Source organism: Vulpes lagopus, chromosome 3 (genome assembly GCF_018345385.1).
Source record: "Vulpes lagopus strain Blue_001 chromosome 3, ASM1834538v1, whole genome shotgun sequence".
NCBI classification, from domain to species: domain Eukaryota; kingdom Metazoa; phylum Chordata; class Mammalia; order Carnivora; family Canidae; genus Vulpes; species Vulpes lagopus.
Window position 1 is genome coordinate 113,306,508 of NC_054826.1, and position 17,028 is coordinate 113,323,535.

General features: G+C 41.3%; 1 protein-coding gene across 1 annotated transcript in view; it reads left to right on the plus strand.

Annotated features, from left to right (window-relative positions):
- The first annotated feature begins 3,648 nt into the window (after positions 1-3,648).
- DNAH3 (dynein axonemal heavy chain 3) overlaps positions 3,649-17,028 on the plus strand; it is a 167,261-nt gene continuing 153,881 nt past the window's right edge. The window contains exons 1-7 of the mRNA XM_041749430.1: positions 3,649-3,678; positions 7,863-7,967; positions 8,466-8,688; positions 12,045-12,117; positions 12,711-12,888; positions 14,758-14,947; positions 16,812-17,007. Coding sequence (XP_041605364.1) covers positions 3,649-3,678; positions 7,863-7,967; positions 8,466-8,688; positions 12,045-12,117; positions 12,711-12,888; positions 14,758-14,947; positions 16,812-17,007 — 995 coding nt within the window. The remainder of the gene's footprint in view (positions 3,679-7,862; positions 7,968-8,465; positions 8,689-12,044; positions 12,118-12,710; positions 12,889-14,757; positions 14,948-16,811; positions 17,008-17,028) is intronic.

Here is a 17,028-nt window from a genome sequence, read left to right on the forward strand (position 1 = left end):
CTGAGACCATTTCAGGTCTTAGAAAAGACCTGCAAGGGACACCTGGATGGCTCAGCAGCTGAGCATCTGCCTTTGGCTCTGGTCTTGATCCTGGTCCAGGAGTCAAGTCCCACATTGGGCTCCCTGCGAGAAGCCTGCTTCTCCCTCTGCCTGTCTCTGCCTCTGTGTGTGTGTCTCTCATGAATAAATAAATAAAAATCTTAAAAAAAAAAAAAGAAAGAAAGAAAGAAAAGAAAAAAGGAAAGAAAGAAAGAAAAGAAAAGAAAAGAAAAGAAAAAAAAAGAAAAGAAAAGAAAAGAAAAGAAAAGAAAAGAAAAAAGAAAGAAGATACCTGCCAGGGGGCTCTGAATAAGAAATGTGTGAAAATTTCCCAGCCACACATTGAAACCCTAAGCTGTTAATATCACGGAAATGGGAACAACCCAGACCCTAGCTGACCTCTTCTCCCCAAATTGCCAGATTTAGCAAATAAAAATCCAGGACACTCAATTTAAAGTGAAGATAACTTTTTAATATAGCTATGTCCCAAATAGCGAATACTTAAATTTAAAAAAATTGTTGTTTACCTGAAATTCTAATTTTACTGGGCATCCTGTGTTTTATTGTTTTATCTGGCAACCCTGTGTACTTGGAGTTGAAGGATTGAAGGACTTGAAGCCTGCATCCGTCTTGGGAATTATCAAACAGAAAGTTAAGTCAGGTGATTCTGGTGCAGATAAGGTGGCCAGGGGTGGGAGTGGGGGGACATGTATTTTCATTCTCCTTAGTAGATATCTTGTTTACTTTCAGTCTTTCTTTAGACCATATGTAGATTTTTGGTTAAAGCTAGGGAACATATTCCATAGCCAGCCAGGTTGAAATCCCAACTTTGGCACTGACCGAGCCCAGTGACTGTGTCTGTTTCTTCAGCATAAAATTTGGGATAATAATTGTATTCATTTTCTGGGTTGTTGAGTAGATTTGGAAAGATGATGTTCATTAAGTGCTTAGCACAGTGCCAGCAGATAATATAGCTCAATATGAAAGCCATAATCATTGTTTTGATGTTTTTGAACATAGGTAGACTCATAGTACACTAGCTTTCAATGGAAGCATGTCTCCACAGGGTCATGAGGCTCATTAGCATCCTACCAGTTCCTTTCTACTAATTCACTTTGTTGAATTACAGCTGCTGGGTTTTATGGGACATTAGGCTTCATGCCCCATTATAGGAGGCCTGGTAATAACCTCATTTCTGTCTAAATCAAAGTTTCAAACCCTGTCACTCATTCATTTATTCCAGATACTATTTGAAACTGTATTTATTGTGGCATCTAAATGTGGTTATCTGTCTGATTGGATAGAGGCCCCCAAATGTGGGGTGACTATCCGGTGGAAGCCAGTGGTGCAGGCCTTGAAAGGATTCACTTGAGGCAGAAAAAAGGAGACAGAACTTGAGAGGTGGGCAGGACATCAAAGTAGAGGCTGTCTGCAATGAAGCAGTGGGTGGGGGCTGTTTTTAAAGAGGGAAGGTGAGGAGGTATGGGGATGCACCGAATTCTACCTTTTTCAGTATCTGTGCCTGGTTGTAAGTAGCCCATTGGTCACTTAGGGCCTGTGGATATTTTGAGGTAGGTTACCTGTTGGGCCTATGTGTACTCAGCCAGGGGGTCACTGTGGGCCCTGTCTACAGTCCATTGGTCAAGCGTATTTGCCCAAAAGCAACCTCTACATATATGCCTGATGATAGTAAAAATATAAGAGATGAGGAACCACAAAGTTATTTGAAAGTATGGAGAGCCCAAAGTTAAGGGAAAAGTAAGAAAAAGGAAAAATGGAAATACTTTGTGCTGTGCAGTGCTTATGGTAAGGATCTCAGAAGTGTTTGTGTTCTGAACAGGTCCTTTGTGGAAAGAGTATACTGGACCCTGGGGATCATAAAGACAGGCTTCAACTTGTATCACTGCTTCTTATGAGTCACATCAACTTGGGAAAGTCATATATGTTTCTCAGTTTTCATTTTCTCATCCATAAAATGGGAACAACATGGGAGGTTTGGGGAAAATTGAATAAAAAAACAGATATGCAAGCATGGCACCCCAAAAAAGCTCAATAAGTCTAACTTGGTTTTGACAGAACCTTTAAAAGTAACCAAGTCGGGCAACCCAGGTGGCTTAGCGGTTTGACACCGCCTTCAGCCCAAGGTGTGGTCCTGGAGACTGGGGATCGAGTCCCACGCCAGGCTCTCTGCATGGAATGGAGTCTGCTTCTCCCTCTGCCTGTGTCTGTGCCTCTCTCTCTGTCTCTCATGAATAAATAAATAAAATCTTTAAAAAAAGAAAAGAAAAGTAGCTGTTGTACTGCCATTAATGAAGAGAGAAATGTGGAGAGGTGGGTGGGGGGATGAAGCAACTGGGTGATAGGCAATAAGGAGAGCATGTGATATAGTGAGCACTGGGTGTTATATGCAACTCATGAATCACTGAACTCTATCTCTGAATTTAATAATACACTATATGTTAATTGATTTTAAATTTAAGGGCATCTGGGTGACTCAGTCGGTTAAGTGTCTACCTTCAGCTCAAATCATAATCTGAGTCTGGGGATGGAGCCCCGTGTCAGGCTCCCTGCTTGGTGGGAGTCTGCTTCTCCCTTTCCCTCTGCCTCTACCCCTCTTGCTCTCTCTCTCTCTCTCTCTCTTATTATCACTCTCTCTCTCTCTCTCTCTTTCAAATAAATAAAATCTTTTAAAAATTTTAATTTAAATTAAAAACATTTTTTAATAAAAATAAAAAATAAAAAGGACACTTAAAGAGATTTAGCTTTTAACTTTCTCAAGCCACAAGCTAATTAATGGGAAGGGTGGGATCAGAACCCAGCTGTGTCCAGCCCAAGAATTTAACCACCATGCTATTTGCATTTAGACTTTACCAAAGGCACCCTCTTTTATTGCCACTCACCTCTACTTTCCCGGATCACAGCTAAGCACCCTCTCATCTTCTCTTCTGTCATCAGCAATTTCTGCTGCTCAGCCAGGCCTCCAGCAAAGGAAGACACTAGCTGAGTCAAGCCCCGTCTTGTATCTTGTATCTGGGCGCAGCTGAGGCCCCTCCTTCCTTAGCAACAGACGCTGAAGCCTGGTTACAGGCCCCAGGGCTTGGGGCATGCAAGTACCTCCAATGTTAAAAAGAGCCCAAAGAGGAGGAGAAAGAAGAGTTTAGGCTGCTGGGGTATTGTTTAGTGGGGTGTTTCTTCCCTCTTCTCTGTATTAATATGTAACTCTGCTTCAGTTTTTCTTCTACAGTGAACTTCATGTGTTCTGGAAAAGTTCCAAGAAAGTAGCTGCTCAGCGGAAGGGAAGAGTGGCCAGAGCAGGAGGTGCTGGAACCAGAGGAGAAAAGCCCAACAGAACCCCAAAACATACTTGAGCTTCCCTTCTTTCTTCTTCTATCAGAGAACTCCCTTGGGGGGCTGAAGTCTATGACCTCAGAGAGGCAGCCCTGTGAACAGAGCTTTCAGAACGTTGAGTAAGTTCCATTTTCTGTGTCGTCCCCATCATTATGCTATAAAGAAGTGTGAACTTCAGAGCCACTGGTAGGAGAGGATCATCCCCGAAGAAACTGAGAGCTTTTTATTCATTTTGTAATAGATCCAATTAGAATGGACAACATGAGTGACATGGGTTGCTCATCTCAGAAGGTAGGTGTGAATTTTAAGATGTACTTTTTTTTTTTTTTACCTATATTTTCAACATGTAGGGAATTGGGGAGTAGGCAAGAAGGGGATGTTTCAATCTTAGCCTAATTGCTCTAGACTTGACTGAGCAAGTGTGTTCACCACATTTTTATGTTTTTGCTTTGAAATATGCTTTTGGCTGAATTAGGCTTTTGAACATCTTAAGGTTTTGCTATGAAAATTTTAGAAATAGACACCTGTTGTTCCTTTCCCTTCCTTCCCAAGGCTTTTCCATCCAAAAATTCCCAACACTGGGTGTACATCAGAATATCCTAGACAGCATCTTGAAAACATAGGGTCTGATCCTCCCAAAGGGTCTGATCCAGAAGGGTTGGAGTGGGGTCCCCAAATCTATATTTTTAACTTAGAACAGAGTGATTCTGTTATAGCAGGTCCTCAGGTGAGGATTTAGCAATGGCCTCCAAGAAGGATGTGCAAACATCATGTGTAGTCGAAAATCAGCCCTCTGTAAAAGTAATAATTCTATCCACTCTAGGTGTCAAAATCTTGCTTTTAAAAGCCAAGATCCGCTAGGTTGCCATATACTAAAGTGCCTAGAGGAGCATTTTAAATGGAAACTTTATGAAATTAAATTGGATTTGTTAGTAATGGCTGAATCCACCCTCTGAAGTGAAAACTCCCTGTAGTTTATCAGAGAAGACACTTACATGTTAACAGTATTAACGAACCATTTTGCATAATGAATAGTTCTTACAAAAATCACTCTTTCCCCTTGAAGATGCCACAGAGAATTCTTAGCCAGATATGGTCAAGAAAAGTCTCTTTGTTCTGTTCTGGAATTGATTTCTGGATCTGCTAAATCCTATGCCTATCCCATGTGTTCCTGACCCATGCCTGGAAATGTTCTCAGGGTATTTATGGTTCTGTGTATATAAGTCAGTCTGTGTCCATGAACTAGCTAAAATTTCATTTGTTCTTCAAAGGTTCTGCTTCTATCACGTTCTATAAAATTCTTAATGTTGGCTTTCTTGCAAAATGTTGTTTTGCTTTTCTTTATTTTCCCAAGAATGGCTTATCTCTTTGTATGATATTCAGCTGCCTCTGTATCTGCCCTTTGGATGACTATCTCTTCTTATGGAGGAGCATGAATTTAATTCAATCTGGCTCAAACTCAAAAAGGAATCTATGAGCTCAAATAACCAAGAAGTCCAGATTAAATCTATGAGCTCAAATAACCAAGAAGTCCAGATTAAATCTATGAGCTCAAATAACCAAGAAGTCCAGATTAAATCCAAACTCAAAAAGGAATCTATGAGCTCAAATAACCAAGAAGTCCAGATTAAATCCAGATTAAGCCAATGTCACTGGGAGTCTGTCTTTCACCCTCTGGGAGTTTTGCTTCCTTCCATTGTTGGCTTTATTTTAAGGAAAGCTTTATTCTCGCATAAAGCAAAGATGACTGTTGAGAGTGCCTCTTTCTCTATAGGTCTGGTGAAAGTCAGGAAAGACTGATCACCCCAGTGTAGGTCACATGCCTGTCCCTAGTGATCACTGTGTCTAGGAGGATGGAGTCCCCTGATTGGCCAGACCTGTGTCACATGCACTTCCCTGGAGCCACGGCTGGGATCAGGCTAATGTACAGCACGGACTGAAATGGGAGAAGAGGCAATGATGTCCATCCACTAGGGCTGTGTTCTACTTCTTTTGGTCACAAGAGTAACTTCTCATTAGGTGTCAGGGCTGATACCAGGTTTATTCCAACCATGAGCAGAAGCATAAAGGCCAAGGCACCTCCTGAATATGGATGTTACCTACTCATTACCATTTTTGTTGTTACTTACTCAAGATGTCTGAAATTTGTGATGTGTGTTTATTGCTCTTTTAATGAAGATTTTTATTTGAAACAGATTTAAAAGCTAGGCTAAGGGAAAGATTTCCACTGACCACAAAACCTCCTTGCTTGCAAAGACAAAAACCAGGCAGCCATAATTTATCAATCAGTGTATGTTGTACATTTAAGGTCCTGAAGGAAATCATAAACAACTTCATGGTGCTGAAAGTACTGTTGCCAGAATCTACCCCAGATGGTGTGGTACCTACTTTGCATAACCAGGTTCCTTTCAGGCTAATGCCAGAGTTCTCTCATTTTGTTCAAATGATTGGTATAGATTGAGATTAATTTTTTAAAATTTATTTTGAGAGAGAGAATATGCACACACGTACATGCACATGAGTAGGAGAAGGGTAGAGGGAGAGAATCTTCCTGCAGACTCCTCACTGAGCATGAAGCCTGCACAAGGCTCAGTCTCACCACCCATAAAATCATGACCTGAGCCAAAACCAAGACACAGATGCTCAACTGACTGAGCCAGCCAGGTGCCCTCTGATATTAAATTCAGTAGTAAAAATCATGTTGGAGATAAATGATCAATTCTTAGATCCCTGAAATTGAGGTCAAGAGCAAAGAGACAGACACAAGTATTTAAATCAACTAAGTGAATTCTTTAAGCTAAAAACAACTAGTTCTATGGATCTCAAACTCACCTTGTTTAAACTCAAGATGCAACCTTGAGTTGCAAGCCAAAGCAACCCTATTTTTAATGAAGTTTTGTTGGTGAATCTGATGTGCCCCAATTTTTGAAAATAGCTAGCTTAGACCATTAGACAAGTGGGCCTGTTGTATTTTTTCAAAGATCTCTGGCTTGCTGTGCATCTTTGTTTATGGGTTTACATGTTTTTGTTTACTTTTAAAATCAGCACCTTCCTGGGGCACCTGAGTGGCTCAGTGGTTGGGCATCTGCCTTTGGCTCAGGTAGTGATCCCGGCCTCCTGGGATTGAGTCCCACATCAGGCTCCCTACGGGGTGCCTGCTTCTTCCTCTGCTTATGTCTCTGCCTATGTCTCTGTGTCTCTTGTGAATAAATAAATAAAATCTTAAAACAACACCACCACCACCTTCCTAAAGTAATTTGCCATGTTAGTGATACTTGCTGTTTCCCATGTGTTTGGATGCAGAGTCATGTGTATTTAAAAGCTCCTCTATGTGGCTGGGATGTGTTACCTATATTCTCTGAGTTTTATTTCTTCACATCAGACATGGGTATAAAAAACTCTCATAAGAAAAAAAAAAACTCTCATAAGGTTGAACAGTGCCTAAAACAAAATAACTCAGAATAATGATATTGTTATTATTTTCTGAGGTTGAATCATCAGTGAGCAGTTGGTTAGGGAAAGAGGGTGGCTAACATCTGCTTCATATACCCCCTATCTGCTACCCCCTGCCAGTTAACCTTCATGACATAAGTTGCTGACCCAGGTAAGTCAAATCAATCCAGTAATGTCTCATTTTGCAGAATTCAGTCAAAAGTCATTGCCTGAGGTGAAAATTCATAGTCAAAATTGCCCTTGAAAATCCCATACACCATCTTTAAAGTGCTGTGGAGTAACATCTCTCAGTAAGTCCAGCCCCAGAGTTTTCCTCTATGTTGGGACCAATGGCACTTTCTCCATCACAGCCCCAGATAAACAGTTGTTGTGCATATAGGGGCTGCGTCCTAGAACAGAAACACACAGAGAATTGTTCAATACTGCAGTCACTTTCAGGTCTTCTCAGGAGAGGGGCCTGGGAACTGAGAGTGGCCATGGGAGCCACAAGTTCACCCCTACCTGAGGGTTATCCCTAAGTGCACATTCACTGAATGGAATGGTGGACTCAGACACCTACACTGTTTAAGTGATATATATATTTTGTACAAGAAGCATAGACAGTTGCTCATGTGTGTGTTAAACACAAAAAGTACAGTGCTCCTGCATAAGCAGACTTCAATTTGGAATTGTGTATTTGTGAAAGGCAAGAGTCTAATTTTTATTTTTTTATTTTTTATTTTTTTAAGAGTCCAATTTTTAAAGTTAACCCCTTGAATCATGACCCAGGATCAGGAACTTGGGGTCTTCCCAGGGGAAAAATATCTATTAATTTGCTCATAGAGGGGTAGCCAAGGACACTGGAGGAGAGACAAACTACTAATTTAAAAATGAAACCTACACCATGGATGAGGGTGAGAAGGGTGTTTAGTGGGCAAAACTCTGTCTCTAAACCCTTTCTTGGGGATCTCTACTCCTTGCCAACCTAAAGATTTGGAAATCTTTCCTAATTCCTAAAGTGGCTTTGTTCCCATTTCTCACAGATCACCAAAAGTGACTCGATACATCACATGAGTCACTCCCACAGGCAGCCAGAGCTGCCCCCTTTCCCTGCTTCTGTTAATGAGCAACCATCGGAACTCTATCAGGTATGTTCACCTGGCTACTGCTCTTCTGCTGGTACTAGTGGAGGGACAAACAGACAGACTTGACGAGTGGAATCAATGGCTTTGGTTACTTCTGCCACCAGAAAAGACTCTAGCCATGTGGGGAAAAGAGCTATCCAGTAGCATAAAGGTGAGTTAGGATCCGGCCTTCTCTCTACCCTGCCATATTATTCATCCATTCTAAACTTCTGCATCTTCAGTTATTTCTACCTTATAGCCATGTCCACAAAGAATAAAGACAATGGAAGTAAATTACCTGACTCACAAATAAACTGTTTATTGAAAGTCAGCTGTGGTCCCTGACATCAGAAATCATGCTCACAGTAGACAGAGAAGTAACCATCCAGGAAACATTTGCCTGAGTTAGAAGGTAGAAGTAGTGTAAGGCATGTGAGACTTCCTGAGTCTCCATGTAGTAGAGCTTCAGCTACTCCAGAGGTGTCCTTCACCATGTCCTGCTCTGCATTTCTCCCCCTGTAGACCATCATGTCGCACAGCTTTTATCCCCCCTTGATGCAACGCACGTCGTGGACACTGGCTGCACCCTTCAAAGAGCAGCACCACTACCGAGGACCCAGTGATTCCATTGCCAACAACTACTCCTTAATGGCCCAGGACCTGAAGCTGAAGGACCTGCTGAAAGTTTACCAGCCAGTCACCATCAACATCCCAAGGGAAAAGATCGTTCAGGGGCTGCCATTAGGTATTTGTAGCAACATGCTATACCGGCTCAAAATGGGACATTGAGTGGGATGTTTAGTCCTGGGTTCTAGTTCTGGCTCCTTTGCTTGCTGCAGCTAACCTTGGATAACCTCATAGAGTCTCAGTCTCTGCATCCATGAAATGAGAATGATTGTGATAGCTAACATTACATTTATCATATGCCACATCCCCTACATTTGACATACACCAAACACTTGTGTTATTGATTGCTGTGTAACAAATTATCCCCAAAACTTAATGGTTTAAAACAACCTGTATTGGGGCACCTGGGTGGCTCAGTGGTTGAGCATCTGCCTTTGGCTCAGATCATGATCCTGGGGTCCTGGGATCAAGTCCCGCATCAGGTTTTCCACAGGAACCCTGCTTCTCCCTCTACCTATGTCTCTGCCTCTGTCTCTGTGTCTCTTGTGAATAAATAAATAAAACCTTTAAAAAATTAAAATTAAAAAAAATAAAACAAACCAGCATTTATTATCTCACAGTTTCTGTGAGGTGAGAATCTGGGCATGGCTTAATCTAATGATTCTGGCTCAGAGTCTTTCACAAGCATGCAGTCAAGGTGTCAGCCAGAACTATAGTCATCTAAAGGTACCCACGGACGGATCCTCTTACACACTCAAGTCCTCGGGTCCTTGCTGGCTGTTGGCCATAGACATCAGTTTCCTGCCACGTGAGTTTTTCTATGAGGCAGCTCACAACATGGCTTCTGGCTTCCCTCAGAAGGAACAAGGGAGAGAAAGAGAGAGAAAAGAGCCAAAAATATGGTCTTTTGGGAATTTAATTCTGACATCCTAACACTTTTGCTCTATGCTGTTGGCTAGAAGTGAGTCACTAGTCTAGCCCACATACACAAGTGTTATGATACCAGGAGGCGGGGAATAGTTAGGGACCATCTTGGAAGCCGCTTACCATAGTACTTTTTATGTATTAATTTATTTAATCCTAATGGGTAAAGATAAATCTTCTTCAGTAATTCTTACTACTTGTGTGTTAGAGCCTCTTCATCTGCCCTCTGTCTCAAACTTATTTTCATATTTTTCATTTTTCTCTCTGTGCTGTATGTCCAGGTGAGTTCCTCATATGTATCTCTTTTTTTTTTCTTTTTTTTTTTTTAAGATTTTATTTATTTATTCATGAGAGACACACACAGAGAGAGAGGCAGAGACACAGGCAGAGGGAGAAGCAGGCTCCATGCAGGGAGCCCGATGTGGGACTCGATCTCAGTATTCCAGGATCACGCCCTGAGCCAAAGACAGATGCTCAACCACTGAGCCACCCAGGCACCCTCATATGTATCTTCTAATTCACTAATTTGCTCTTCAACCCTGTTGAGCCTTGAGATTATCATGTCTAATGATTTTTTTTTTAATTTTCATGACACTGAGGGGGGCACTTGACGGGATGAGCACTGGGTGTTATTCTGTATGTTGGCAAATTGAACACCAATAAAAAATAAATTTATTATTTAAAAAAAAACAATAAAAATTTTCATGACAATATCTTTACATTTTCAGATTTTCTAATTGGTTCTACTCATGAGTGTCATCCCTGCCAATTTCTTGTTTAATTCTTATGGACATAGGTCTTTCAATATTCCTGGGAGGATCTTAAACATTTATTTTGGAGCAATGTTTGTATTGCTGTATTATTTTCACTTTGTGAATCTATCCCTTGATTATTGAGTTTACTAGCTATCTTTGTTAGTGTTGTTTTTTCCCATATGTTCTGGGATTTTAGTTTGCAGGTTTGTGTTGAGAGTTTTTTCCCTTCTTGCTACATGTGTCTCCCACCCCATTGTTTTTATGGAGGTATGATTCACATACAATAAGATGCATAGATCTTAAGGGTTCAGTTCAGTGAGTGTTGACAATTGTTTATACCATATAGCCACAACCCAAACAGGATGTGGGGCATTTCCATCATTAGAGAAAGTTCTCTTGTGCTCATTCCAATAAGTTCTCTCCTCTACCCAATACCATCCCCTTTTTATTTTTTTTTAAGATTTTATTTATTCATTTGAGAGATAGCTCATGAGTGCCAGAGAGGAGAAGCCAGGGGGAGAGGCAGAGGGAGAAGCAGGCTTCCCACTGAGTGGAAGCCCAATGCAGGGCTCAATCCCAGGACTCTGGGGTCATGACCTGAGCCAAAGGCAGACATTTAACCAATTGAGCCACCCACGTGCCCCATAATCTGACTTTTTTATTCTTATGCCTTCACCTATCCTCTTAAAACCTCAAATTAGAACCAGACCTTATATTGATGGTTTAAGACCCCCCATCCTAAGGTGATATTTGGGGATCTTGTAGATGTGGTCCCTGAGACCATGTGAAGCTCAGCCTAGTTATTATCAGGCTTTTTCTGTTGTCTCTGGCTGCCATGAGAATTGAGGATCCCTGTGCTTTATCTGCATGTCAGTGCTACTGTGTCTTGGGCCTGTCTTCATGGATAGAACAGCCTTGTTTCAGTGCTGGTTTTATGCTATGAGCCTAGCGCTAGTCCCCTACAATCATAGGGTGTTTTTGGATTCTGTTACTCCCCCAGCTAACTAACTCCTCCCTACTCTTGGATACAGAAGCCAAGTTTATGACTTTTACTTTGTACTCTGTGCATTTCTGGTCCACATAGAAAAGCATCTTGTTGAACATTGTAATGTCTTTTTAATTTTTAAAGAGTCTGTTATCATTGTATTTGGAGTAGATTGAGGAGCTCAAAGTATGAAGTCAGGATACATCTAGACTAGGAGTCTTCAGTTCTCTTTGATACTATCAAAATGTCAATTTAATATTATGTTTTTAACACCTCTCTGTTAATTTCTTTAGGCTAAAGGCTTAAGCAAGCAACAGTATCTAGTTAAATTTTGTTAGTATAGTTATATATCATTTACTGAATTCATTTGTAGTTACCTTATATTTATTGTAAATGATACTAGTTTTTCTCTTCAAGATAACCATATTTCCTTTAAAATAAGTATACTAAGTTTAAAAGTCCGCACTTATTTAAAGACAAATGTTAAACAGTAATTTCCAAAGTTTAGAAAGTAGGGCATATAGGATTAGTGAGTGAATTGGGTAGGCAGTTATTAATATTTATCAATTATATGAATAAATGGAAGGTATGTGCATCCCCATTTCACATGTGGGAAAGCTGAGGCCTGGAGTGTTGAAATTACTTCTTCAGAGTCACACAGATGATTAGTGCTGCATGTGGGACCAGGTGACCCATCTCCTGTCTCATCCCAATGCACCAAGTCTACTCTCCTTAGTCATGTCCCTATGAGTAAAGGATGGCCCAAGGCCCACTAGCCATCCCTGATGTGTTTCTTCTTTCTTGCTCTAGCGAATAACTGCTCTTCAGGACCCAACAAGAAGAAAAGAAAGTTCTCCCCTAGAGACAAAGAGGATCTCACCAGGTAAGTGTCCCTATGGGTATTGGGGATTGCAGGACACCAGGCTGAACTGCAGAAGTCTTAAAACCATGCTCTCAATCTTGATTTCAAAGCATTCTCAGACTATAAGAAACCATGTTTTGTTTTTTTCCATTAGTCCCCTTAACCCAATTTTTTAAGGCTCTGAATAAAACTAAATTAACCAACTGAACAAAACCAATGCTAGCATTCCTACGGGTGCGCATCGTTAGAGGTTGTCATTGAAGGACACGCCCATGCTAGTTGATGACACAGAGGAGAGGGGCTTCCCCTGCATAATAACACTCAGCAGCATAGAGACAGTAGGCTTGACACAGAGCACTTCTGCACTTCTGCAGAAAGCCAACAGCTGAGCTGTGTCTCCTTTTTTTTTTTTTTTTTTTTTTTAAGATTTTATTTATTTCTTCAGGAGAGACACAGAGAGAGAGGCAAAGACATAGGCAGAGGGAAAAGCAGGCTTCCTGTTGGGAGCCTAATATGGGACTCGATCCCAAGACCCTGGGATCATGCCCTGAGACAAACGCAGATGCTCAACCACTGAGCCACCCAGGCATCCCTGAGCTGTGTCTACTTTTCAGGACCAAGCTGGCCTGCAGTATCTCAGTCTCATCACCTATAAAGAAGGAGGTGGTGATGATATCTTCAGCCTTTCCAGGAAGCAGGCCTATGAGTCCAGAAGAGCAGATTGATGTGATGTTACAGCAGGAGATGGAAATAGAAGGTAAAGAAACCCAACCGTCTGAATCAGACTTAGAGGTATGTTCTTGTTGCTTCCTTTTTCTCAATTTGCTGAGGATTATTCTTGGCATCTCAGTGATTCTGAACTCAGAGAGAACAGCAGAATCATCCAGGGAATGTTTTAAAAATACCAAAGTCCAGACCTCATGACAGACTACCAAATAAGAGTCTGTGTGTGTATATTTGTATGTGTGTGTGTGTGTGTGTGTGTGTGTGTGAATTGTTTTAGTGAGTCTTAGAAACCTTTGGTTCCTCGTAGAACATAGGTTGCAAAATGATGACCCATAAGCTAGGGTTGCCAGATTTTGAAAAACAAAACAAAACAAAAACAGGACACCCAGTTAAATTGGAATTTCAGATATACAATGAATAATTTTAAAAATTATACTAAAATGCTAAATGTATAAGCATATCCCAATGTATCTATAGTTTATCTGGCAACTCTACCATAGGTGAATTTGGCCTATAGATGTGTTTTGAAAATGCAGGAAATCTCATATAAGCTGGATTTCTAACCTCTTTTGAAAAAATTAAGAAATTTAAGCTGAGAAGTAACTACCTCCTTTCGATAAAAAATATATTTTCCAGTTTGTGAGAGTCTCCAGTATTCTTTATTATTTTCTTATGTCCAGTCAGCTTTCACTCATTAACATTCCTTGCTTGGTTTTAGGTAGACTTTTGAGTTTCTAACCTATTTTAAAAGAAGAGGAACAAAACTTTAGAGCAAATAGCTTATGAGTTTATAGTATGTATAATAAAATGATTTATGGTAAAAATCATCGGGACTAAGTATGTGCTATTGGCAGAATTCCATGCTAAACCCTCTAGGTGCTTGACCCCATTCAAGACCTGGGTACTAGGATTACTCCGGTTGTCCAGGTGTGGAGATTGGGGTGAGGTCTGATAAAGAACTTGCCAGAGGTTACACAGTAAGAGGCACAACTAGAACTTAGACCAGGTCTGGCTGATACTAAAGTCTCTGTGGTAGCATTTCTCACACTTGCCTGATGATAAGAATCACCTGGGATGCTTGCTGAAAAACCCCAAACTGACTCAGGAGGGCCTATGGATCTGCATTTTAATAAGAGCCTCTCTCCCCACCCCAGACAGTTCTTACAATGAGGGAACTTTGGAAGTTTCTTCTCTATGGGGAGCTCCCATTTAAATTTGGAGAAAGGTGAGCTCAGCCTTTTCTGACCACAGACAATTGTCACTAAAGCTCAAACCTAATTTCCTGTGCTTCGTGCTTCTCATCTATCTTAAAGTATTCGTTCCTAGAGCTAACCAGCCTTACAGCAGCTTAGCGCCCTAAATAAACAAAACTTCCTGAAGTCACCAGGTCACACTGGCCATTTTTGTTCAATTTGTGTGTTTGTGTTGCTTTTCTAAACTCGGAAACCCATGGTCAGATTAGAAGTACCATAAGTCTCACTTTTGGGTTATTGGACTTTTGGGTAATTCTCACTGGCAGCTACAAGCCACAGGATCCAAGGGCTTTGTAGGCCATCATTGTTGTTGAGGAGGGTGAATTACTGAGTCCATTGGAGGATCTTGTTAATCATCGTCTTAAAGTTCAGCAGATAGATTCCCTCTGTCCTGGCCTAGTACTCATCCCCCTGTTCCTATCTGCATGGCATTTGACAAGCCCATCCTTCTACCCCACCAAAATCTCTGGCTCTGGTTGAATCCCACAGAGTCAAGGGGAATTGCCCACCATCACACTGCAGTGAGTATGTGGTGATGGGCCCCAGGAAACCCGATTGAAAGGAGTAAAGGGTAGGGATGGGTGGGGTGTGAACAGAGTACCCTGGAGGCTAACAGATGTGGGCAGGTGGACACAGTTCACCAATCACAGTCATTGTCTTGCTGGTGGTTTGTTTATGGAAGAGGTACTATTACTATTTGACCAACGGGATCCGAAAAGACATGATTGCCCCCGAAGAGGAGGAAGTGATGCATCGGATTTCAAAGCTGATTTCTAACACGCTGCTGACAAGTCCCTTCCTGGAACCCCTGGTGATCCTTCTGGTGAAGGAGAAGGAAAATGACTACTACAGTAGCCTCATGAAAAGCATCGGTAAGGCTGGGTGTAAATGGGGCAAGGGGTTCCTTTGTGGAGAGCGCCTTCTTCCTCTATCAGTCCACCCTGGTTCCTCTAAAAAATGCCAAAAACATCCTTTTCATTCACATGCTCTCCTGTACATCACTGATGTCAACGCTAGCACTTCCTGCACTTCGATGTGCATCCGTATAACTTGAGGATCTTGTGAAAAATGCAGATTCTGATTAGACAAATCTGGAGTGGGTCTGAGAGTCTTCATTTCTAACAAGCTCCCAAGAGATATGGATGCTGCTTACCCCAGGGCAACACTAGGAATAGTAAGGGTCTATTCAGGTTTTAAAATCTAGCTCAAGACCTGCCTCTTAAGTATTTTTTTTTTCTCTGCAGCCCTCAGTGGTCCTTCCTGTCTCTACTTTCAACTCAACCTGCTTTGGAACGTCTCCTGGGCCATAATTCTCCTCTGTTATATAACACTGGCATTGTCTTTTCATTTCTTATGGGTCTTGGCCCTCCTATTAGACTGTTAGTTCTTCGATGGTAAAGGACGTGTTATTGATTCTAGCTCCCCTTCATCCTTAGGCCTGTGTCTTGTACACACAGTAGGTCATTGGGAAATACTTAATGATGGTGAGTAATGTGAGAAATGCATCAAAGAGGAGAGGTGATCATATGAGTTCCTTACCTTTCTATTTTATCTGCAGAATAGCTGTCTTTACCAAGATGTCTAGTTATTTTTAATTTCCTAATTAACTTTCTTTTTTAAAAAATATTTTATTTATTTATTCATAAGAGACACACAGAGAAAGGCAGAGACATAGACAGAGGGAGAAGCAGGCTCCCTGTGGGGAACCCAATGTGGGACTCGATGCCAGGACCCCAGGATCATGACCTGAGCCAAAGACAGATGCTCAACCACTGAGCCATCCAGATGTCCCCCCAATAACTTTCTTGTCTACTCTAGGATAGAAAAATCATAAACATGTAAAGTCCTTCAAATTCCAGCCTCAACTGACTTCTGCAGTCTTATCACCTTGAACTCTACCACTTACATCTAATATTTCTACCACAAAGTAACTCACAGCACCTTGAGCATGCTTTACAAAAGTTATACAACTGCACTTCATTACATGCTGTTCCTTCTGACCCCTATGCTCTTCCTTTCCTATCTTGTCTACAAATTCCTACTCATTCTTCACAATCCAGCTCAAATGTCACTTCCTCTGAAGCTTTTACCAATCTTTCTTTCCTGAGTATGTGAAATATTTTGTTTCTAAATTTCCATTTCTTTTTTTTCCTAAGATTTATTTATTTATTTTAGAAGGAGCAAGAGGGAGGGGCAGAGGAAGAGGGAGAGAGAAACCCAAGTGGACTCCATGCTAAGTACAAAGCCCAATGTGGGGCTTGATCCCACAACCCCAGGATCAGACCTGAGCTGAAACGAAGAGTCAGATATTTAACTGACTGCACTACCCAGGCACCCCTAAATTTCCATTTCTAAGTATCTGGTGTCATCTGTTATGTTGAATTTTTTGTGTGACTGCTTAGGTGTGGGAAATCAATTAATGATTAATGAGGTATCAGCAAATAGTGATTTCATTGTCATGCATGATGCTAGATATCCTCATTTGGGCTCAACTCCAGGTTCTAAGCCTTAGACTGTGAAGTTACACTCCTCCTTCTCCTTGAAATTTCTTCAGAAAGAAAACAAACCAACAGAGTAGAGCTTCCCCAATTTAATTATATCCAGAGGATTATCAACATCATGGGTATTATCAGTGTAAATAGTCAGAGGCTCATTTAATTCTAAGTACTGCAGCTAAGAGCACAGTGTCCAAGGTCCCTAGTTACTAACAAAGTGTGTGCTCTGTTGGTTACTTAGTTGATTACATCCTCATGGACCCAACAGAGCGAGAAAGACTCTTCATCAAGAACATTCCCCACGTGTTTCCTCAAAGAGTGATCCGGGCCCCTGTGCCCTGGCACTGTGTCTACAGGAACGCCAAGAAGTGGAATGAGGAGCATCTGCACACTGTGAACCCCATGATGCTTAGCCTGAAAGAACTGTGGTTTGCCGAGTAAGAAGTTTCTTCCCACCC